At 43.1% G+C, this 24,341-nt stretch overlaps 1 protein-coding gene across 1 annotated transcript in view; it reads right to left on the reverse strand.

Moving 5' to 3' along the window:
- plekhh2 (pleckstrin homology domain containing, family H (with MyTH4 domain) member 2) overlaps positions 1 to 24,341 on the reverse strand; it is a 107,533-nt gene that overhangs the window by 65,121 nt on the left and 18,071 nt on the right. Inside the window, exons 3-4 of the mRNA XM_067988801.1 lie at positions 6,959 to 7,021; positions 3,694 to 3,843 (exon numbers count right to left, since the gene is read on the reverse strand). Coding sequence (XP_067844902.1) covers positions 3,694 to 3,843; positions 6,959 to 7,021 — 213 coding nt within the window. The remainder of the gene's footprint in view (positions 1 to 3,693; positions 3,844 to 6,958; positions 7,022 to 24,341) is intronic.

The raw sequence follows: 24,341 nt of genomic DNA on the forward strand, positions 1-24,341 counted from the left end.
TATACATCTCTCCTGATTATCATCCCTGTTGAAGTCAATACACAATGCGCAGGACCCTAATTTAAATGATTTAAATGATTTCTCCCTTTAAATGTTGCCGGCGTACGCTCCTGGAGATTGTGGAGCATTTGAGAGAAGTGAGCAGGTTAACCGAAGTACCGCAATCAAACTTCCCAGACCTATTCAGACACCCAAACCATTGCTTCAGGAGCCCAATTGTGTCCTCGATGATCACCTTGATGGTCCCATGGCTCTGGTTTGTCTCTGCAGGCGTGCTGGGGTAATGGAGGGTTGTCACAAGCCATTTGTGGAGGGGGTAGCCCTTGTCCTCTTGCACCCATTCTTTAATGTTTTGTGATGGATGGAATAGTGCAGGGGATAGTTGACTGACACAGAATGAGGGAATCATGACAGTTGCCTGGAAACTTGGCACAGAAGTGCATTATTCTGTGGTGGTAATCACTGACCAGCTGCTCATTGATGGAATGAAACACTTACATGTTCACAAATGCTCCTGGCTGGTTTCCTGATGTTCTAAGGGTTACATGTGTACAGTTTATGACCCCCTGCACACAAGGGAAGCAAGCCACTTCAGCAAATCCTAGAACCTTTTCATTCTGATTGTTGGGTTCCATTGGGAAAGTAATGTAGTCATTGGCGCTGGCAAAGACATCATTGGTGATCTGCTTGATGCATTTATGAACTGTAGATTGAAGGATGCAAGAAATGTCCATTGTAGCACCCTGGAAAGGGCGGTGGTGACTTTCATTGCCAAAGGCAAAACATGGCTACTGAGCTCATCAGGTAGTAGGTCTTCTTGCCCTCCCTCATGTTGTCTCCTAACAGGCCTAATTGCTGTTCCTTGTAGTAGGGCAGCCTGCTGCTGCTGCTCCTCTTCCTCCTTACAACCTACCTCTTTGACTAAACTTTTGGTCACCTGTGTGGCTCGGTGTCAAACTTTGTTTGATAAAGCTCCTGTGAATTGCCTTGGGATATTTTACCATATTAAAGGCACTATATAAATGCAAGTTGTTGTTGTTGTTTTCATGCAACTAAATTAAAATTCCAGGAATGACACCCATCATAAACTATGTGCTTATTGAAGGTGTGGAAGCAGGGTACTGACCCAAAAGCTGGGCTCTCCCGAATTTTCAATATTTACACATATTCATGAGGCCTCACTTGTGGCGAGTGCCTTAGACGTCTAAAAGAACAGTGCTGTTAAGATGGCAGTGGGCAAGAAGCAAGCAGGAAGTCTCCTGAAGCAATTTTAACTCCGCTACCACCCGGTCAGTTCCCGCCAGGTGGCAGGAGTTAAAATTGCCTTTTAATGTTTATTTAAGCCTTATCAAATCTGGAATGTAAAGTCTCACTAGATATATATTTTTAAGGCTCATACAAATACTCTGCAGAAGGAACATTGCTCTTGGTTTGAGTTCTTAGAGAAACTCAAACCAAATTTACTTCCCTTTTTAGGAAGTGTCTGGCTGCTCCACTCAGTGCCTCCCTCTGTTGGCCAGGCCAAGACTTGCAACTTGCAGTCTGAAATTGCCTGTGTTCCACTATAATTTTTTGAAATTTATATTTTAAAAGTAAATTTTTGTTTTTATTCACATGAGGGATGCCAGTATTTGGAAATGGAACACGTCGCCACTTCACACAGATGAAAATATACCCCATAGCACAACTTTTCCATTTTAGGACCTGGTATCATCAACACACAGTCTTCAGGTGTAGCATGGTCAAATGCAAGTAAAGTTTCTTCTGTTCTGTTCTGTTCCAGCAATGCATTTCACATCAGTATCATTGTTTCCACCTTCCACATAAGTCCCATGTACTTTCTGTGTAAGACTGTAATTCAATGCCAGTGTGTAGGTAATTTTATGTTGTAAGCTTCTATCAACTAGGAACTGGATTCTGATGGTCTAAAGAAAGACCCTTAGGACACAGAATTATTAAAGCTGAACGAGAGAGAAGGCCTTTGTCCCATAGTTTGTGTTGTATTTGAAACCAGTAGTAAAAGGAAGCTGCTTTAAGCATCTCAGTTATCTAATCCCCATATTCCATGTCCTATCACTGTCATGTTCAGTAGTGCATTAGTATGAAACATTTTTAATATAGGCCCCAAAATTGTATGGCCTTTCTGGCAGACTCCCACCTTAAATAGTGGGAGTCCAGTGAAACAGCTACAAATTTGGTGAGGAGCTTCCCCACAAAGAAATCGACATAAGGGGATGGGCCGTGTGGATGGCACTCCCTAAATAGGGATTTCCTGCTCCTATGCTGTCAATTAGGACCTGGCGTACCATGGTACGTCTTGTCTTACCAAGTGTTCTTAGCTGATAGTGGTGGAAGTGGAGGTCCAGACTGGGGTCGGGACTTGGGGTCCAGACTGGGATTGGGCCATGGACTCCAGAAAATTGGGGAGGAATTTTTAAAATATATTTTAAATTGGCCTCTTGACAGAGTGGGCTGCTGGGGGAGTCAGATTCCTTTTCCGGGAGGGGACTGCAGCTGTACGAGCTTACGGTGGCATTTCTGGGGTCCTCGGCAGGGAAGCACTGTTCTGAAAATGCCAAAGGCCCATTCATGGAGGCCCTCTCAACCCTGTGAATTTTGGCAGGGTCAGTACTGGAATTTCATAGTAGGTGCAATCCTGGCGTAATTGCCAGGATCACACCTCTGCAGATTTAAATTAAATGAGTGGAAAGTAATTTTAATAAAGTACATATCCACTGGGATTCTTTTACTTTTTAAAAATTTGATTCCATTATGTTTTTCTTAGCACGTCTTGGTACTTTGTTTCTGACATCAGAGGTAATATATTGCTAAAGGATTCAAACCCAGGGCATCACTTACAACTCCAGGAGATGGAGAAAAGCAGGAACAATGAGTGGGAGAGAGAACTAAGGGACCCACAGAAGCATAGAGGGGGCAGCAGTTTAGACATCACTGCTTACATTTGACAAATTAAAAATTATATAAAAAGGCAACAAGCAGGGGAAGAATCACTCAGGAAATTCTTCCTCACACAAACAGAGATCAACATGTGGAATAAACCTCCAGATAGAATAGTGGAGGCAAAGACTAGAATCATTTAAGAGACAATTGGATGCTACAATGGGGATATTTGGACCTCTCTGGATGGATGAATTAAAATGGGTCAGATGGCTTTCCTCATTAGTAACTATTTTGTGAGATACTGGCAATATGATTGATCAGTTAATCCAAGATGCATATTTTCAGCAACTCATGCAAATCAGGGATTCTACTGAGCATTTTTGTCGTTTTACTTCAATCATTTTAGTTATTGGTAAATGTGCTTTCACAATAGACATTTGGAAATCAATAGAACTAAAGGGGAGTGCTCAAATCCTATATCTATGTAGACTTAAATCATTTCTGCATAATATCATTATGCGTGTGTGTGTGTGTGTGAATGACTGTGTGTGGGGTTGATATTTTTTGGGGAGTAGTGAAAATGGAGTAAAATTAAACAAAACTTGAATAAAGAGATGAAAATATTTGGAGATGCGAAGATGATGTACAGGCTGTTCCTGTTGAAGGCATCAAATCAAAATGTAGTATTTTAAAATAACACTTTAAATTTCATATTTAACCAATATGCATTTCTAAGTCACCAAGGAACGAACTACTCAAATGGAACTTGAAGTAATCACTGTGACAGCAAACCTGTTCATCCAGCTGAAGTTCTAAACGCTGTATGACATCGTCCTTTTCCAGTATAAAGGTCTCCAGCTCCTGACAGCTCTTATACAACCTATTCTCCGATTCACTGGTCTGGATATTGGCTGTTTTTAGCTTCTCTTCCATAACACGAACCTAGGGGCATAAAACAAATCAAATCATTGCTCAAAACAGATTGAATAATTTTGTCTATAAAAAGAAAAAAAAACACAACAGCCAGTATCTGTTGGGACACCACTGAAGGATTATAGCTTGGCTACTCCTGTTGACTCAAAGTAAAATTCTACGATAACTCAATGAGAGATTTCACATCTGATCCCAAATTCCAGTGACATCTCAGTGGGACAGGCTTTTCCTGGCAGAAGCATTTTATGGTACTATAGCCTCATAGTGCCAAAGTAAAATCCAGACAGTGACTTTCCTGAATGAAATCATCATGCTGAAAGAATCACTTGGCTCAATTGCTTAGAACTATTTCCCATTTGTAACAATGTGAGAAGCAAACATTTGCAGAAGTGGTTTGTTAACCACCGCTTCCAAATCTTTTACTAATACTTTGGTTTTGTTGGTATGTATGCCTAATGCATTCTTATTATGGCAGTGACATATCCAGGAAAATGATTCATTCCCTGAAGACAAAATCAGAAACTCTGAAAAGACAAAGAAAATGGACCAAAAATATTCTTGTAACCCCTTCCAGCTATGGATACAGACGGCGAAGGCCACAAAGAAATTCTTTCAATTTCTTCCTTCATTTCTGTTTTTCACTCTCCTGCTTCACTTTGTTTCTCTTACTTTCATTCACTGGTATTTCTCTTCCCCCTCCTTTACGTCTTTTTTTCTCTCTCCTATTAATTTCTATTTTCATCCTAATTATTTTCACTTCCTTTTTCTTCCCAGTGTTTTTACTTTCCTTGTGAGATCAGGAGGAGCAGGAGTTCAATTCTGGACCACAAAAAGAAAGTTTAGGCCTCCACTGCCCTAACTATTCCCTCCCCTCCTATGAGACTCTCCCGGAACCCTATTCCACACGTCTACCTGCCTAGGCCGCTTGATTTTCCACCAACTGGCAGGCGCTTCTTGTCCACTTCACAGCTGTTCTGGGGCAGAGGGAGGAAGGACCGGCGGCATGTTAATGGGGCCCAGGAGTTAAAATAGCCCAGACCTGTTTTGTGTTGCCGCGGGTGAGTTTCTAACTGGCCTGGGCCCTGATTTTAACTCCAGGCCAGTTTTCAGTGGGTGAGCAACAGTGTCATTTAGAAACTCACCCGCTGCTTCAAAAATGAGGCTTGGGGTGTTTTAACTCTAGGCCATGATGTCAGAAGTTCAGGTCTGGGTCAAATAGAATGCCGAGGTTGCGAACAATCTGGTTCATCATGAGACAGTGGCTGGGAAAGGGGATGGAGTCAGTGGCAAGGGAGTAGGGTTGGTGATGGAGGCAGAAGACAATGCTTTCAGTCTTCCCACTATTTAGATGGAGGAAATTAAGACTCATCCAAGACTGGATGTTGGACAAGCAGTGTAATAGCATAAAGGCCGTGGAGGGGTTAATAGAGTTGGTAGAGAGGTAGAGTTGGGTGTCATCAGTGGAATCTGATTTCATGGCTGTGAATGATGTTTCCAAGGGACAGCAGGTAGGTAAAGAAGAGGACGGGACCAAAGATGGATCCATCGGGACTTCAAAGGTGATGGTGCTTTATAATTCCCATTTTGCAGTATTCAAATACAGATAACAATTCAGGAATAAGGTCTGGAACTATGTGGTTCAGGATCAGACACAACTTGTGATGCCTCCACATTCAAACAGCCTATTTTTTCCTTGACATTTCCTCCCCTCTCCTACAATCTAGTACTTTGTGGTTTAGTTTCGGTACAGCTGGAGCCGGTGTCAATCAGGATCAATCTAATGTTGTGGGATGTGCGCTTTAGAATGCGTGTACTGTGAACCTTCTTGCCAAACAAATACTCAAAGGAAAATTAATGGGTGAAATGAGATGGTTATTTCTGCTATAAAATTTCTTCTACACTGTCCCAACAGTGCATCTTATCACCCAATGTCAGTGAGAGAACACTTGTTACTGTACCAATGTGATTTTTTTAAAATCAGGGCTTTTTTTTTCTCCATGATTTTCTCTCTTTTCCCTTCAGTCGTGTTGAGTTATGCTGAGGTACATTCCACCGATGCCAACAGCTCTCCAGTACTCCACTCAAGTAGTAATTGTTTGTGTGTGTGAGCCGGGACAGTGAAGAGTGGAAGAGAATTCAACCATATCCCATCCCTACTAGAGATCCTGGCCAGACATCAGAAGCAGCAATCTGGTTTCATTTTTTTACTCTCCTTGGCCTGGGGTGGATGCTGAAATCAATTACTGTATCCATCTCCACCCTTGTTGAGATTTGCTAACTCAGCATAGAACTAGAGATCGCACGAAGGAATTTCTTTGTGTATATCATCAAGTTTCACATTATCTAGGTGCTTTTTTTAAAAAACATGTTTTTGTACTTTTTTTACAATAATAATACAACAATATTTATAATAAACCAATCAGCAAGTTGAAACAAATTCAAATCCAAAGAGGAAAACAACTAAGCATTTAACAGCCAAGCTACAGCCTCAGACTGCAATATAACATCAATTATTCTACAGTGCTCTGGCAAGGCAATAGATATTATGGAGCTCAACAAATGTAAGAAATGCCACAGGAGACATGGGAAGGATACAGAATGTGGAGAGGAACAGAAAATAGTGCGAGAAGATGCAGTAGGAAGGTCCCTTCCAGTTTTTAAAATTTTGGTCCTTATTTCCCAATTTACAGTTCACATGACCTGAACACCATTTATTTTAATCACTCATAATACTGGAAAGATATGAAATCCCTAGTAGAAGGAAAATGGTTAGATATTACTGCTAAATTCATTTAGACCTAATCCCATCTTCCTCACCAAGAAAGGTGGTAATTATCAAGACAAATGAGAATGAAAAAAAATACATAATCTGGACAAAACGGTCTTTAATTTCAGTTCTCTGGCTCTGAAAACATTTGTCCAATAGGATACACATGCATGTTTGCAAAACAGCTGTCCAATTTTTCTGTGTGCTTCAACCAAGTCAGCATTGACTGCATCAGATGGCAGCAGTGTGCCTACAAGTTAATGATTCTAAGTGTGAAGAAGTGACATTTAAGGCTCATGGCTACATAAGAAAATCTATATCCTAGGCGAGGAACAGGCATATTTGCTTATACACTACCTGCTGGTAAGCCTTCTCAGCACGACGGTTGGCATCAATTACTTGCCTCTCCAACTGTTGCATCTGGAAAGCAGAAAATACTACATTAATGTGGAGGTAGCTACAACATAAATTCCACTGGTGCATTCTAAAATTCCTTTGAAACATCTGTATTTTTTTTTCCTTGGGAGAAAATAAAGGGCACTGTTATGAGATTTGGCAAAGGAAACCAGACTAATCCTACACTGCCTTACTGCCAGCAAATAAAAAAAAAGAGTCATAATAGTACATTTCGGAATATCTTTCAAGCAAATAAATGGATCCTACTGCAGCCATATTTGTTATATGCAGCTGTGTATTGGCAATTTAGGCCTCATAATACAAGATGCATTAATAAACACTTACAATATAATACTTGTAAGATACTATTCTACTGTTAAATGAAAAAATTAATTAATTTTTTTAAAACAAAGCCTGCATTTTACGATAACATTGAAGGCTCATCACAAAAACACCATTTAAATGATTTTTTCCCCCCAATTGAAAACCCGCTACAAGCTATGAATTTGATTAAGGTTTCCACTCGTGAGCAGGCTGTAATTTACGTGTGATTTGCCAGATCTACCTCATTGGTGAAAGCACTTATGTGTCATGGTTGGCTATGAATAATGTAAATGATTTGTTGCAAAGTGTTATGAACTGTGTCAAATCCATCATACTTCTACACTTTCGCATGATTTGCTGTCCAAGTTCTGCAATTTTGAAAACAAGTTCCAGATACAGTGAAAATAAAATAATAAGTGGTATTTATGTAAATACACAAGGCAGTCAAAACAAAATTGGAGGGTAGTAATAGACTTCAAGAGGACATAGACATGCTGGTAGAATGGGCGGACACATGGCAGATGAAATTAAATGCAGAGAAGTGTGAAGTGATACATTTTGGCAGGAAGAATGAGGAGAGGCAATATAAACTAAATGGTACAATTCTAAAGGGGGTGCAGGAACAGAGAGATCTGTGGGTACATGTGCACAAATCTTTGAAGGTGGCAGGACAGTTGAGAAATCGGTTAAAAAAGATGCGGGATCCTGGGCTTTATAATTAGAGGCATAGAGTACAAAAGCAAGGCAGTTATGTTGAACCTTTATAAAACACTGGTTCGGCCACAACTGGAGTATTGTGTCCAATTCTGGGCACCGCACTTTAGGAAAGATGTGAAGGCCTTAGAGAGGGTGCAGAAAAGATTTATTAGAATGGTTCCAGGGATGAGGGACTTCAGTTCCATGTATAGACTGGAGAAGCTGGCGTTGTTCTCCTTAGAGCAGAGAAGGTTGAGAGGAGATTTGATAGAAGTCTCCAAAATCATGACAGGTTTAGGTAAAGTAAATAAAGAGAAACTGTTCCCTTTGGCGGAAGGGTCGAGAACCAGAGGACGCAGATTAGCTTTTACAAAGAGCCCGGCACAGGCTCAATGGCCTCCTTCTGTGCTGTAACGAATCCAATGTTTCTAAGATGATGCCAAACTAGGAAGGACAGTGAAATTGAAGGAAACGGCCCAGAAACTACAGAATGAGCTAAGCAAAATATGTAAGATGAAATTTAATGCAGATGTATTGCATATAGGAAAGAAGAATGGGCAACATGCACACTTCACGATAATAGCTAAGGGTGAAGTTGAAAGAAACCTAGCAGTCTTAGCAAACTCAACAATCAACATGTTCAGCCAATACTCCGCAGTAAAAAACAAAGCCAATAGAATGTTGAGCTACAAAAAAAGTTGTTCTTAAAAATCTGAAAACTTGAAACCATTCAAATGCTAACTGCAGACAGTCAGTAATGATAAAAAAAAAGTAGCTGACAGAAATTAATAACACAGTTGAATGCAGATGCACCCCAAGGGTTTTTACCAGGGAGACTAACAAGGTGGACATGACATTATAAAAAGAGATCAAAATGGATATTAAGACATTTAAGGTAGAAAGGGGGGAGATAATTGATAAACTAGACAAACTCAGAGTATAAAACCCTGGGTCTGGATGGGTTGCATCCACGCATACTCCAAGAAGCTAAGGAAAAGGTAGCAGAGGCACTAGTATACATATATAAATCAATAGAAAAGGGAATGGTGCCCGTGGGCTGATGAACAGCTAATGTTATTCCTATATTCAAAAAGGGAGATAGAACACATCCAGGGAACTATAGACCAGTTAGCTTAACATCGGTGGTAGGAAAGGTATTGGAATCTTTACTCAAAGATGTAACAGAAAAACATCTAGAAACTGAAAATATAAAAAAGAATAGTCAGCATGGATTTCAAAAGGGAAGGTCATGCTTGACCTTATTAAATTCTTTGAAGAAGCACCAGAAAGAATAGACAAGGGTAATACAGTGGATGTAATATACATGGACTTTTAAAAGGCCTTCGGTAAGGTACCGCATAGTAGACTCATGACCAAGGTCAGAGCATGTGGAGTCAGGGGACAAGTAGCAGAATGGATAGCAACTGGCTACAAAACAGAAAACGGAGAGTAGGGGTTGAAGGTAGTTGCTCAGACTGGCGGAAGGTGGGAAATGGTGTTCCATAGTGCTGGGACCACTGTTATTCACCATTTACATAAACGATTTGGACTCGGGAATCAGAAGTACAATATCAAAATTTGGGGATGACACCAAATTGGGAAATATAGTTATTACTGAGGAAGACTGCGATAAAATACAAGAAAACATGAACAAATTTGCAGAATGGACACGTAAATGGCAAATGAATTTCAATATAGATAAGGTTGAGGTGCTGCACTTTGGTAGGAGGAATAAGGAGGCCATCTACTCCTTGGAAAAGAAGAGTCTAAATGGGGTAGAGGTGCAAAGGGATCTAGGGATACAGATTCACAAATCATTAAAAAGTAGCAACGCAAGCTAACAATGTCATCGAAAGTGCAAACAAAGCACTGGGATTCATTTGTAGAGGAAGAGAATTCAAAAGCAGAGTAGTTATGTTAAACTTAAATAGAACCTTGGTTCGACCACACTTGGAGTACTTTTCTGGTCTCTATATTACAAAAAGGATATCCACGCACTGGAGAAAGTGCAAAAAATATTTACAAGGATGATACCAGAACTGAGAGGGTACAACTATCAGGAAAGGCTGAACTGTCTGGGGCTCTTTTCTCTAGAAAAGAGAAGACTGAGAGGTGACGTGATAGAGGTCTTTACACTTATGAAGGGGATCGGTGGGTAGACCTACAGAAGTTTCCACTTGTGGGGGAGTCCAAAACTAGAGGCCATAAATATAAGACAGTCACTAATAAATCCAATAAGGAATTCAGGAGAAGCTTCTTTAGTGGTGAGAATGTAGAACTTGCTACCACATGGAGTGGTTGAGGCGATTAACATAGATGCATTTAAGGGGAAGCTAGATAAGGACATAAGGGAGAAAGGAATAGAAAGATATGTTGATAGGATGAGATGAAGTAAGGTTGGAGGAGGCTCATGTTGAGCATTAACACCAGCATAGGCCTGTTGGGCCGAATGGCTGTTTCTGTGCTGTAAAATTCTATGTAATTCTATGCAAATACCACGGAAGATTGTTAACAGAAAGTGATATCTCAAAAAAAGTTACAGGAGTCTAACATTGGCCAAAATTCTCTGGATATAAAATACCTTCTGGAACTCATGTGAAAAGATCAGAAATTGCAAATCAATAATATTAAAAAATGGAGAAAGGCTGAAAAATACATTGTAAAAGTAGGGTTGAATAGAATGATTGGAGGGCTAAAAGTAGAGTGCATTCAACAGCAGAAATATGCATGCCAGCAGGGAAGAAAATGATGAAGTGAATCAGACAGGCTAGAACTGCACATCATATAACAGTGGGCAGCATGCCATCTATGGAAAGCAACTAGACAGGCTTGAATAATGGAGATGTAGGTGTACTGCTGGAATTTAACTAACTAAAACTGTGCAGTTTATCAGCACAAAGCACTGGCAAGCTTCGCACTGCTTGTCCAGCTAGGACCATCCATCTATTAGGAACTGTCATGTAGGATTACCTGCCAGGTCCAATTAACAAGCCAGGCTGCTTGGTCAAACATCAATGGGTCATTAGGGTACTGCGATCCTGCCTGACTTGCATTATAGATTCTGCCACAGAAGTTCCAATCTTCCATCAGTGTCCCTCTTGCAGACAATTTGAGCCCAAAGAGACCCCGCTTACCTTTGGATTCAGGAGGATAGTCACTAGTGGTCACGAGATAAAATTAAAGTAATTGAGACCATTTGAGATGGTCACAATTCATCAAACAAAACTAATCTGACATTAAAGCTTTCCCACTCAAAACAGTTGCAAGCATAGCAAATAATTAAAGATCCTCTCATTGTTGCGTGGGAAGGCATTAAGCAATAAGACAGTATTGAAAAAAGCAACATGTTCAACATGTACAAGTTCTGTTTTGAGATTAACTTGAGGCATAAGTCCTCAGTGAATTCATAAAGCACATCAGGTTTGTGTCACCAGAATGTATTGTCTTCATCCAAGTACATCAAAACTAAATAAAAACATGTTTAGACAGCTGTTGTAGTGTCACTGGAGGCTACATCTGTGCAGCATTTAATATTATTGTCCACAATTAAAGGAACATAAATAACACCACCCACTGGATCCGTCTTTGTACAACGTATGCATGCACACATCAGATTTCTGGAATGGTATGCTCCTGATGTTTTGCTAAATTGGAAGAATAATTTTTTCAGCGGTGTGCACTGAAACAATACATTTTAAACAGGGGAGTCTAACCATCAGTACCTGTTTTTGAAATTAAAACAATGAAAAAAAATTACAATTAATTTTCGCTTTAACATGCTAAAGAAAGCTATGCATGTGATTTGTTTTGCCATATACCCCTAAACAAATCTGCCTATGGGTTTAATCTGGTCTAATTGTCTTCTTCAATTGGGAATAATAAAATAAAGATCTATTCTGCAAAACTGTAATGCAATGATATTGGGCACAATTTTAAAAGAAAAGTGCGGTTGCGTTGGGGCAAAGAAAATTGGGTTTTTGAGGAGCGGGCAGAAATCTGGGTTTCAACAGGCCGAAGAAAGCGCACGACACAAAGCCATCGGGGTGCGCTCACCATTCCCGAACCCCGAAGTCCCGCTGGCAATTAAAGCCGACGGAACAATATTTAAAGTAGTAATTCAAGTACTTAAAGTACTTGTAATGTACATAAATCTAATTAAGAATGAAGGAAAGCGATTTCAATGCTGCCTCAACAAGTTTCCTGTGCTGTGTGAAACACGCCATGGGAAAGTAGTCGGGTTTCAGCCGGCAGCCATTTGGACAATTAAATCCCTGTTTGACAGATGGGAATAAAAGGTCAGGGCACTCAGTTCTCTCAGACAAACTTTTAGCTGAAAGATCTTTGTGTTTAGACTGAAAATTCTTGGTTTCCACTCAGAATTGTTCTGTTTACATATACTTACCAACTTTTTGGACCTTCTCAAACTGATACCATCAGGATGGGAGGGGCTGCATTCACCACTACATCTGAGGACGAGGAACATCACCATCCTTGCTAGGCATGGCGTGCACATCCGCCACTTGGAGTTCCACAACAAAGTGCTGTGCACAGGCATTTGCACAAGAGCAGAGAAGGGAACAAAGAGGGACTGACATTGCAGGAGGCACTACTCTCATCAGAGGGTCTACAGACTGAGGCTGAACTTCCCGGACCTATCTGAGGAGCAGTGCATACGGAGGCTGAGAGTGAGACGCCAGGTGATCGCAGACATCTGCAGCCTCCTTCATGCCGAGCTGCTCCCGGCTGGGCCTGGTGGTATCTCATTACCTGTCGCTGTTAAAGCGACCACTGCCCTCAGCTTCTTCGCCTCCGGATCATTCCAGGGTGCCACCGGTGACATCGCTGGGGTCTCTCAGTCGTTTGCCCATAAGTGCATAAGACAGGTCACCGGCGGTTTGTTTCACAGGGCCACGCAATACGTCAACTTCCCCAAGGACAACCTCAGCCAGACGGAGAAGGCAGTGGGATTCCATTCTGTGGCTGGCTTGCCACGGGTACAGGGTGCAATTGATTGCACGCATTTAGCAATCCGAGCACCTCCACACGAGCCAGGACTGTTCATCAACAGGAAGGGTTATCAGTCTATCAACGCTCAGCTCGTTTGTGACCACCGCAAAAGATTTCTTCACGTGTGTGCGAGATTCGCTGGCAGCTGCCACGATTCGTTCATTCTGAGGGAATCCAACATCCCGGGTCTCTTCCACGCACTGAACAGCCTTAAGGGCTGGCTCCTCGGGGACAAGGGATACCCCCTGCACACATGGCTGATGACACCTCTGAGGAACCCCATCAGCAAGCAACAGCATCGATACAACGACAGCCACATCACCACCAGGTCGGTCACTGAACATGCAACAGGATGCGATTTCGGTGCCTTGATCGTTCTGGGGGAGCGCTTCAATATGCACCAGCGAGAGTGGGTTGCATTATAATAGTGTGTTGTGTCCTGCATAACATGGTGCAATAGAGAGGGGTACCGGTTGATGAGGCCCCATGCCCTCATCCAGCATTTACATCTGCAATGAACATTGAGGAGCAGCAGCACCAGGAGCAGCAGCAGGAGGAGGAGGAGGAGGACGACGGCAAACCCATCGGCAGAGCAGCGGCTCACCTGGCTGCTCGTGAGGCCAGGGAGTCACTCATATGTGAACACTTCTCATAAGATCAAAAAGTGAGAATAGTCCAGTCCTCACACCACCTGGAAAGAGCAGCACCAACAAAACAGTCCTGCAACTACACATACACCCACTGTAAAGTCACCCACTGGGTGGCATCAAGTCTCGCCTTTCATGATGAAGCTCATGAAAGGGCGCGATCACAAAAGGCAGTCAAGAATGAGCAAGATGTGGCAGTACTGGTGAGAATGATAACATTTAATGTGACTATCAAAAAACAAATATAATGAAAAACATGACACTGTCAGACACCCCTGTGCATACCCTTCGTGATCAATCGACCTTAGCCTTTCTCTTCCTGCTACTTCTATGTGGTGCATCCCCTGTAGCTGCAGCAGAGATAGTGGCAGGTTGCTCATGTCCATGCCGGGACTGCTTAGATGCTTTCGGCCTACGCCCTCTGGGGACTGCTCCACCTGCACCTGTGCAGGGGCAGACTCAGCTACCTGGAGAGGAGGCAGCATTGTGAGTACTGGTTGAGAGGGGGGCAACGGGTGAGAGGTGGGAATGCTTTGAGTGGTGTCCCCACTTCCATGTCCCCTTTCGCCATCGTCCCTCTCCTGGACCAGGCCCAAATCACTCCTACCACCCTGCCGGAGAACAGTTTGGAGGACATGTGTGATGTCTTGTAAGCCCAGTTGTAAAGTTTCTGTCTGCTTGTTTAAGGTGGCAGAATGTTGTTCACCCTGAGTCCGAACGGCCGTTGTCAGGGCCTGAATGGACTCATTTTTGAGCCGTGCATGAAGCTCAATGGAGGCTAGCCTTCTCTCCATCACAGACATTCCCGCACTTACCTGCGGCACTATCTCAGAGATGCCCTCATGTCCATGTGAGACTATCTCAGAGATTCCCTCACGTAACCTGTGCCACCATTCCACTAATGCAGGAGTTGGACTCCTCCATCCTCTGCGCTATTGTGGAGAGTGTGTGTGGTACCTGTTCCAGTACCTCGCAAATGTGCTGCTGCCCCTCCATCATTCTCCTTATAAAGGATGCCCCCCGGGGTTCAGCATCTGCGTCCAGCTGAGCAGAGTCTGGAGAGGAGTGCGCCCACCGACTCGGACTCTCCACAGCTGCCCTGCCACCAGTGTCTGCTCGTGCTCACTTGTGTGTGGTGACTCACCAGGTGCCAACCCAACTAACTGACTACTAGGTCCCACCGAGGTGTGAGTATCTGCGCTGGTGAATGACTCACTAAGATGTGACAGTGCACCCTCAGAGGCCGGGAGCTCCTCTGAGGAATCGTCCTCTCCTGTCACTGCAGTCTATGACCTGTGAGAGAACAGAAGGCATTATTAAACATCATCACAGATGTGTCATGTTGTGATAAGCATACTGAGGTGTTCAACATGCCAAGCATTGTTAACATCAATTCATGTTGTGTAAGATGCATGTTAAAGTTGTGTCACCAGACATTTGTGGGGTGCCAGTCTCGGCGTCCCCGACAGACAGGCACTCGAGGGTGTGGCTGATCTCCAGGACCTCCTCCTCTGCCTCTGTGAGGACCACTATTTGTTGTGGCCCCCCTTCAGTCCTTGCCCTCTCGCGTGTATTTTGCGCTCTCTTCTCCTAGAAGGGGAGAAAGAACAGACTTGTGAGTGAGTGATGGTGAAGTGATCAGCGGGTGAATGCATTGCTATGGTAGAGGCTGACCATGAAAGAGGTTTATCAGAGGGTGAGTATCAGACAGAGACATCACATTGGATCAGAACTGGGGTGAGTGGTAGAGATGGGCTCACAAATGGGGAGGTGAGGAAGTGCTGAGGAAGTGCAGGTAAGTTGAGGATGAGCCTTAAGTGGGTGCGAGGAGTGATGAGATGGAGTAGTGCAGAATGATGTTGGCGGGGGGCGCGGTGGTGTTGATGTGTGACATGGAATACAGGAGAATCAGTAAGTGTACTCACTTTTGCTGACCTTGTTAGATCATTGAAACATTTCCTGCACTGGACCCAAGTGCGGGATATGTTGCTCCTGCTCGTAACCTCCTCTGCCACCTCAAGCCAGGCATTCTTGGTGGCACAGGCAGGCGCTTCCTCCTGTTGCCTGGGTAAAATAGTTCTGTCCTCCTCCACACCCCAGCCAGCAGCACCTCAAGTGAGGCATCGCTGAATCTTGGAGCAGCCTTGCCCCTGTGCTGCTCGATTGTGTCATCTTGTTCCTTGCTTCAGCAAATCCACTGGAGCAATGGCCCTTTAAATCTAGATGCTCCAGCTGACAGCAGGTCATGCGGGTGCGCAGTCCGCCCGCTGCGCAACTTTCGGACGGCAAACCCGGAAACAAGATTAATGACCACCAATTAAGTTGCGATCGTGTTGTAAGTTTTTATTATTCGGGTTACCCACTCGCATGTTCACCCCCCCACCGCTGCCATCCTGCCACCCTTTTAAAATCGTGCCCATTGTGTCTAGAGTAATACATTCAAATATTAACCCTTCCGGCGTCAAGTATATTCACACAAATATACACTTTGGCAGCATCCTTCAGTAGCTACTTCTGTAATTTTAATATTATTTTCAGTGTCACAGTGTATGAGCTGAAAACTTACAAAACCAGTTGACCCAAGATGACAGAGATTTCCCTGGACTTGAGAGAATTCTAAAGGTTAACGGTCACTTCTTAATTGAAAATAGTTTGGTGAACCACTTTTTCTCTGGAGAGGGAGAAGAGTCAAAAGAGCTTTATATTAATCTTGTTGAAACCATGTGTAAATGACAAAATGATGTAATGCAACATGATTTGCATCAATGCATTGTATGTTTATATAAACAAAAAGATTTGCCAAACATTCTTCATAAACACAAGAACATAAGAAATAGGAGCAGGAGTAGGCCATACGGCCACTCGAGCCTGCTCCCCCATTCAATAAGATCATGGCTGATCTTCTACCTCAACTCCACTTTCCTGCTCTATCCCCATATACCTTGATTCCTTTAGTGTCCAAAAATCTGTCGATCTCAGTCTTGAATATACTCAATGACTGAGCATCCACAGCCCTCTGGGGTAGAGAATTCCAAATATTCATGACCGTCTGAGTGAAGAAATTTTTCCTCATCTCAATCCTAAATGGCCAACCCCGTATCTTGAGATTATGACCCTTAGTTCTAGACTCTTCAGCCAGGGGAAACAGCCTCTCAGCATCGACCCTGTCAAGCCCTCTCAGAATTTTATACATTTCAGTGTGATCACTTCTCATTCTTCTAAACTCCAGAGGATATAGGCCAATTCTACTCAATCTCTCCTCAAGGGACAACCCTCTCATCCCAGGAATCAATCTAGTGACTTTTGTTGTACCTACTCTAAAAGGTAAGTATATCCTTCCTTAGGTAAGGAGAGCAAAACTGTGCACAGTACTCCAGGTGTGGTTTCACCAGAGCCCTACATAATTGCAGCAAGACCTCCTAACTCTTATATTCCAACCCCCTTGCAATAAAGGCTAACATACTATTGCCTTCATAATTGCTTGCTGTACCTGCATGTTAACTTTCTGTGATTTATGTACAAATCCCTCTGAATACCAACATTTCTTAGTCTCTCACCTTTTAAAAAATATTCTGCTGTTCTATTCTTCCTACCAAAGTGGATAATTTCATATTTCCCTCATTAAACTTCATCTGCCACCTTCTTGCCCAATCATATATCTTGTCTATATCCCTTTCCAGCCTCTTTGCATCCTCCTCATAGCTTACTTTCCCACCAACTTTGTATCACCAGCAAACTTGGATACATTACACTCGGTCCCCTCATCTAAGTCATTAATATATATTGTAAATAGCTGAGGCCCAATCACTGATCCTTGTGGCACCCCATTAGTTGCAGCCTGCCAACCTGAAAATGACCCGTTTTTTCCTACTCTCGGTTTTCTATCCATTAACCAATCCTCGATCCATGCTATTATATTACTCCCAATCCCATGAACCCTAATCTTGTGTAACAACCTCGTGTGGCACCTTATCAAATGCCTTTTGAAAATCCAAATATACTACATCTATTGATTCCCCCTTATCCACCCTGCTAGTTATACCCTCAAGAAACTCTTATAGATTTGTCAAACACGATGAAGATGGTTTCTTACTAACATTGCAAAAGAATTTTGTAAGATTGTCATGTAGGGTAGCTCCTCTTGCTACTTGGGGATAATGCCAATCCCAATGCAACCAAAGAACACATTCACTGTGGAAGGGGTGCCAACAGTAAGGCATGCAAGAACAGACGGGCATCAAGTTAAGTTGATGATTAGGTTCACATCTTTGAAAAGAAAATATTTACCACCCTGCCAAAGTTTCAGACCATTATTTTCATTGAAATGCTTCATAGCTTCCATAGTTAAAACTTTTTCATTAGATCAAGAACTTTCAGAAGAAATAACATCGCAAGCAAAATGGAAGATAAACTACCACCGGAGCAAAATGGGTAAAAAAAAACAAACAGGTGGCACAGAAATCACGTTCCCAACCTTCCAGTCTTTAATCTGCTTATCCCTTTCACCTCACATGATTAAGCTTAAAAGACATTAAGAATCACTTGGTTAATGACTATAATTATTACTATTTTCAAAGTTGCTTATTCACAAATTCATCCAAAGGTCAATTGCAAGGCAATGCTCACAGGACAATGAAAGACCTGCATTTGTTTATAACTGGACAGTAATTCTAAGCAAATGTACAAATTATACGAGTGGTATGTGATGTTATTGCTTGCTGCAGCCTCACATTATGAATCAGTGTGTGCTTCTCAACAGAAAACACGTTAATGCTTTACCCCTGGCTCAGTTAAAGACATGTTCCTAGAAATTCGATCGCGCCCAAAAATGGGCACGCAGGAGGGGAAAAGTGTGCACGAGCTAGGACAGAGGAATGGTCGACAAAAGTGCCAGCTCACTGGAGGTTGAGATCACATACTAACTCTCCTGCAGGGGGCTCAGATGCTCACTTCGAGGATCCAAGCTTCCAAAGAAGGCTGATGAGGATTCATCAGGAAATGCTAGATATACTGGGTAGCCTGTCAGCGAGCTTGCGCAATGTTGCAGAGCATGGAGGAGTCCAGCTCCAACTTGTATCAAGGCCTCGTGCAGAGCACGGAGACCGTTCTGTCCAACACAGTGAGCTCCATGAACATGACAGTGGCACCCACCATGATGGAGCCTCTGTGATAGCTTTGACAGCTGCCATGGCAGCTAAGACTGCTGCCATGGAAGCTCAGATGGTTGCCATCTTGGTTCTGGGGGCCCGTATTGACAAGTGGTATTCCCCAGGAATCTGTACTGGGGCCTCAGCTTTTTACCATATATATCAATGGCTTGGATGAAGGAATGGAGAGTTCTACATCCAAGTTTGCAGGTGGCACTAAGTAAGAAGGTACAGTAAATTGTGTAGATTGGAGCAGGAAGTTAGAGACATAAAACAGATTAAATGAGTGGACAAAACTGTGGTAGGTGGAGTTCAGTGTGGGGAAGTTTGAGGTCACCTACTTTGGATCCAAGAAAGACATATCCGAATATTTTCTTAATGGCGAGAAACTAGGAGTTGTGGAGGAGCCAAGAGATTTGGGTGCCCAGGTACAGAAGTCACTAAAAGCTAGTGTACCATCAAAAAGCAGTCAAAAAGGCTAATGGAATGTTGGCCTTTATCTCAAGGGGGTTGCACTACAAAAGGGAGGAAATGATGCTTCAGTTATACAGGGCCTTAGATGGACCTCATCTGGAGTATGGTGTTCGGTTTTGAGCACACCACCTCAGGAAGGATATATTGGCCTTGGAGGGGGTACGACGCAGTCCCCAGAATCATACCAAGGCTTAAAAGGTTAAATTATGAGGACAGGTTGCATAAACATGGCTTGTATTTCCTTGAGTTTAGTAGGTTGAAGGGAGATCTAATTGAGGTGATGAAAAGAATTCGATAGAGTAGATACTAGAAGTTAATAGTGAGGAGGATAACTGTAGATTCCAAGAAGATATCAATGGGTTGGTAGAGTGGGTGGAAAAGTGGCAAATGGAGTTCAACCCGGAGAAGTGTGAAGTAATGCACTTGGGAGGGCAAACAGTAAAAGGGAATATGCAGTAAACGGGAATATATTGAGAGGGGTAGAGGAAGTGAGAGACCTTGGAGTGCATGTGCACAGGTCCCTGAAGGTGGCAGTACCTTGATAAGGTTGTGAAGAAGGCATACGGAATGCTTTCCGTCATTAGCCAAGGTATAGGATACAAAAGCAGGGATGTAATGAACTCCATTTGCCACCATCATAAGGTCAGAAATGGGGATGTTCGCTGATGACTGCACAGTGTTCAGTTCCATTCGCAACCCCTCAGATAATGAAGCAGTCCGAGCCTGCATGCAGCAAGACCTGGACAACATCCAGGCTTGGGCTCATAAGTGGCAAGTAACATTCGCGCCAGATAAGTGCCAGGCAATGACCATCTCCAACAAGAGAGAGTCTAACCACCTCCCCTTGACATTCAACGGCATTACCATCGCCGAATCCCCCACCATCAACATCCTGGGGGTCACCATTGACCAGAAACTTAACTGGACCAGCCATATAAATACCGTGGCTGCAAGAACAGGTCAGAGGCTGGGTATTCTGCGGCGAGTGACTCACCTCCTGACTCCCCAAAGCCTTTCCACCATCTACAAGGCACAAGTCAGGAGTGTGATGGAATACTCTCCACTTGCCTGGATGAGTGCAGCTCCAACAACACTCAAGAAGCTCGACACCATCCAAGATAAAGCAGCCCGCTTGATTGGCACCCCATCCACCACCCTAAACATTCACTCCCTTCACCACCGGCGCACTGTGGCTGCAGTGTGCACCATCCACAGGATGCACTGCAGCAACTCGCCAAGGCTTCTTCGACAGCACCTCCCAAACCCGCGACCTCTACCACCTAGAAGGACAAGGGCAGCAGGCGCATGGGAACAACACCACCTGCACGTTCCCCTCCAAGTCACACACCATCCCGACTTGGAAATATATCGCCGTTCCTTCATTGTCGCTGGGTCAAAATCCTGGAACTCCCTTCCTAACAGCACTGTGGGAGAACAGTCACCACACGGACTGCAGCGGTTCAAGAAGGCGGCTCACCACCACCTTCTCGAGGGCAATTAGGGATGGGCAATAAATGCCGGCCTTGCCGGCGACGCCCATATCCCGTGAACGAATAAAAAAACTGTATAAAACGCTGGTAAGGCCACAGCTGGAGTATTGTGCGCAGTTCTGGTTACCATATTACAGGAAGGACGTAATTGCTTTGGAGAGAGTGCAGAGAAGATTTACAAGAATGTTGCCAGGGCTTGAAAATTGTAGCTACGAGGAGAGATTGGATAGGCTGGGGTTGTTTTCCTTGGAGCAGAGGAGGCTGAGGGGTGACTTGATTGAGGTGTACAAAATTATGAGGGGCCCAGATAGAGTAGACAGGGAGTATCTGTTTCCCCTAGTGGAGAGTTGAGGAACTAGAGGACATAGATTTAAGCTGATTGGCGGAAGGATTAGAAGGGACATGAGAAAAAACTTTTTTACCCAGAGGGTGGTGGGTGTATGGAATTTGCTGCCCGAATTGGTGGTCGAGGCAGGGGCCCTCAACTCTTTTAAAAAGTATCTGGACCTGCACCTGAAGTGCTGTAAGCTGCAGGGCTACGGACTGGGTGCTGGAAGTTGGGATTAGAATAGGTACCTGGTTGTTCTTAGAACCGGCGTGGACACGATGGGCCGAATGGCCCCCTTCTGTGCTGTATCTTTTCTATGGTTCTATGATTCTATATGGAGAAGCTATTTCCTCTGGTCAGGGAATCCAAAACAGGGTGGGGGGGGCACAATCTTAAAATTAGAGCTAGGTCATTCAAGAGCGAAACCAGGGTAGTAGAAATCTGGAATTATCTCCCCCTAAAGCCTGTAAATGCTGGGTCAATCGAAATTTTCAAGATGGAGATCAACAGATTTTTAACGGATAAGAGTATCAAAGGATATGGATCAAAGGCGGGTAAATGGAGTTGAGGTACAAATAAACCATGATCTAATTGAATGGCGAAACAGACTCGAGGGGCTGAATGGCCTACTCCTGTTCCTATCTTCCAGTGTTTAGCTCAAATGTGACTGAGATTTTAAAGCATCGAGGAATGCAGCTGTTTTTTTTCAGCAGGGTACAGGTCAATAGTCATTTCAACAATTCAAGTACTATACTGTACATATCCTTTCTAATGATGCATGAGTTAGTTTGACACCGTGTACTTTTCTTGTTTTTAATTCAATGGGGTACATTCTTACAATTTGTAATGTGAATGTTGATTTAAGATACTAGAAATGTTAACTCAGAGAAAGTCCTGATAGTGACGGCAATTTTTGTTAGTCATTGAGGTTAAATTCTTACTGAGCATTCAAACCTAGTGTCATAGAAGTGTAAGCAAATATTACCCTACAGTAACCTCTCAGGATTTCATCAATCAATGCTCACACACAAAACTCCAAACTCCAATGAAGGGTTCCTTGTTGAAGTTCTGCCTCCCTTTCATTACAGGCTGCATTCTGCCAATTACTAAACCATTCCACAGATTCCTGTAGCAACCTCATACAGATAGAAACATAAACTGAGTGCTGCAACAAAATATATCTTTCTTTATCTGTCAAATACTGACCCTGCAATTTTATTAAAATACAAATGATGTGAAACATTTTAATTTGTTTGATTTAAGCAATAATATAAAAGTGCATGCACTGTAGTCGAGATTGTGGCAGGCTGGATTATCCTCAATTCTCTGCTGTAACGTGCAACTATGTTGTTACTATATGATACTTTGTAAATGCTGAAAAAGATAGTTGTTTTGATGAACAAAAAGTGTTTTTTGTGTTTGAAATCACAGCAGTTTCACCTTAGATTGAAAATAAACTACAAGGTGCAGTGACAGTGTGTCGGATGACAGCATTCTGAAACTAATCTGAAAAGGATTGCCAAGATCCACTCGGGCTACAGGAATGTTCCCTGTAGGAATGATCCAACAGAGTAAATAATGTAAGTTTTATCACACTTCTCTACCTTTAGACCAGTCAATGTGGGACATATACCATAAACATGTAGAAAAAATGGCCAATGTATAGGACACTTATTTTCTATTACATTTCAAGCACATAGGAACAGAAGAATTTTTAACAATAGGAAAAGACCATTATCAAGGGATATGGAGGAAAAGTGGGAACAGGGTACTGAGTTAGGCGATCAGCCATGATCATTTTGAATGGCGGAGCAGGCCCGAAGGGCCGAATGGCCTACTCTTGCTCCTATTTTCTATGTTTCTATTAGGCTTAACAAGCCAGTTCCATTTTGTTGTTCCACTACCCCATCTACTTTCTATCTCAATATATCTATTGATGACTGTTTCATCCAGAAACAAATCTAGTTGCGTCTCGAACTCAGGGTGTGCATCTACCTATCCTAGTGCTCACCAACAGAAGACTGGGAGAGGAGGCTAAGCTCTTTCTCCAGAACATAGTGCTGGGAACAAGATGGTCTTTGGTCTCCTTGAGCAAGGACCTCAGATGGTCCTGCTGCAGGTGTGATCTTTCTGCAGATGCAGGGACAGCCTGGCCCAGCTGCATCCTGGCTCTTGGACAGTCATGTGTGGTAAATGGAGGAGTAGTTTGGAACTACTGCCATCCTGGGAGAGCATCCATCCCAACCCTACTTGCAACCTCCATGTCAGCGTGCTGTCCGATCTGTGGATGCACAAGCCTGATGGCTTCAATGATATCACAGAAGCTGATCCCTATCTGATGCCTTATTTGGCTATGGGAGGAGCGGAAATCTGATTGGACAGATTGAAACATGGAAAAACAGACACGGATTTAGAGGTGTCAACACATTCAATGACTTTGGAAAGGAAAGGGAGGTTGCAGATGGGATGGTAGTATGCAAGGAGGGTGGATTTTCTGAGAAGGGAGTGATGAAGGTGCTTTTGAAGGGAAGGGGGACAATACCCGAGGCGAAGGAACCATTTATAATGTCAGCTAGCATGGGGGCCAAGAAGGGAAGTTGGGTGGTCAGCAGAGCTCAGAAAGGGCATGGGGGAAGATAGGAGAGAAACTAGCGAAAAATGCAGGTTCAGGCCAGAGCGGGTGGCGGGGGGGGGGGTGGGGGGGAACTTTGGGGGAAAGACAGAACTATATAGTCATACCAAATAAATTTGTGGAAACTCTAAATATTAAATTATCTAATAGTCAGTACCATTAAAAAGTGCTGCATTGTTAGAGCTTCCCATTGTGCAGAATGTACATATTCACCCATAACCCATTAAAGCCCTGAAGGCAGGCCTGATGTCACAAAGGTGTGTATGCACAGTACTGAACGAGGTCACAGTACTGAAGAAGTTATTTTCCACAGAATAAAAATGAAAGTTGGAACACCATCACGTTTTGTCATGGGATGGTAAAATGTGCATTTGTGGCCTGAATATATCCCCATTTTGAAAGTTTCCAATTTGTGCCATGCTTTTATGGGAGGCAACAATCTGCCTTCTCAGAGAAATGAAGGGAACATTAGACAGAGAGGCATTTGGTCCATCTGATGCTGGACGACCCAGATGAGAGGAGAGCAGAGAAATATAAAAACTTAAATCAAAAAATAAACTCTTTCCATGTGCCTGATTGTAAAAATCTAGAAAATTCAT

The sequence above is a fragment of the Heptranchias perlo genome, chromosome 8, assembly GCF_035084215.1.
Source record: "Heptranchias perlo isolate sHepPer1 chromosome 8, sHepPer1.hap1, whole genome shotgun sequence".
Taxonomy (NCBI): domain Eukaryota; kingdom Metazoa; phylum Chordata; class Chondrichthyes; order Hexanchiformes; family Hexanchidae; genus Heptranchias; species Heptranchias perlo.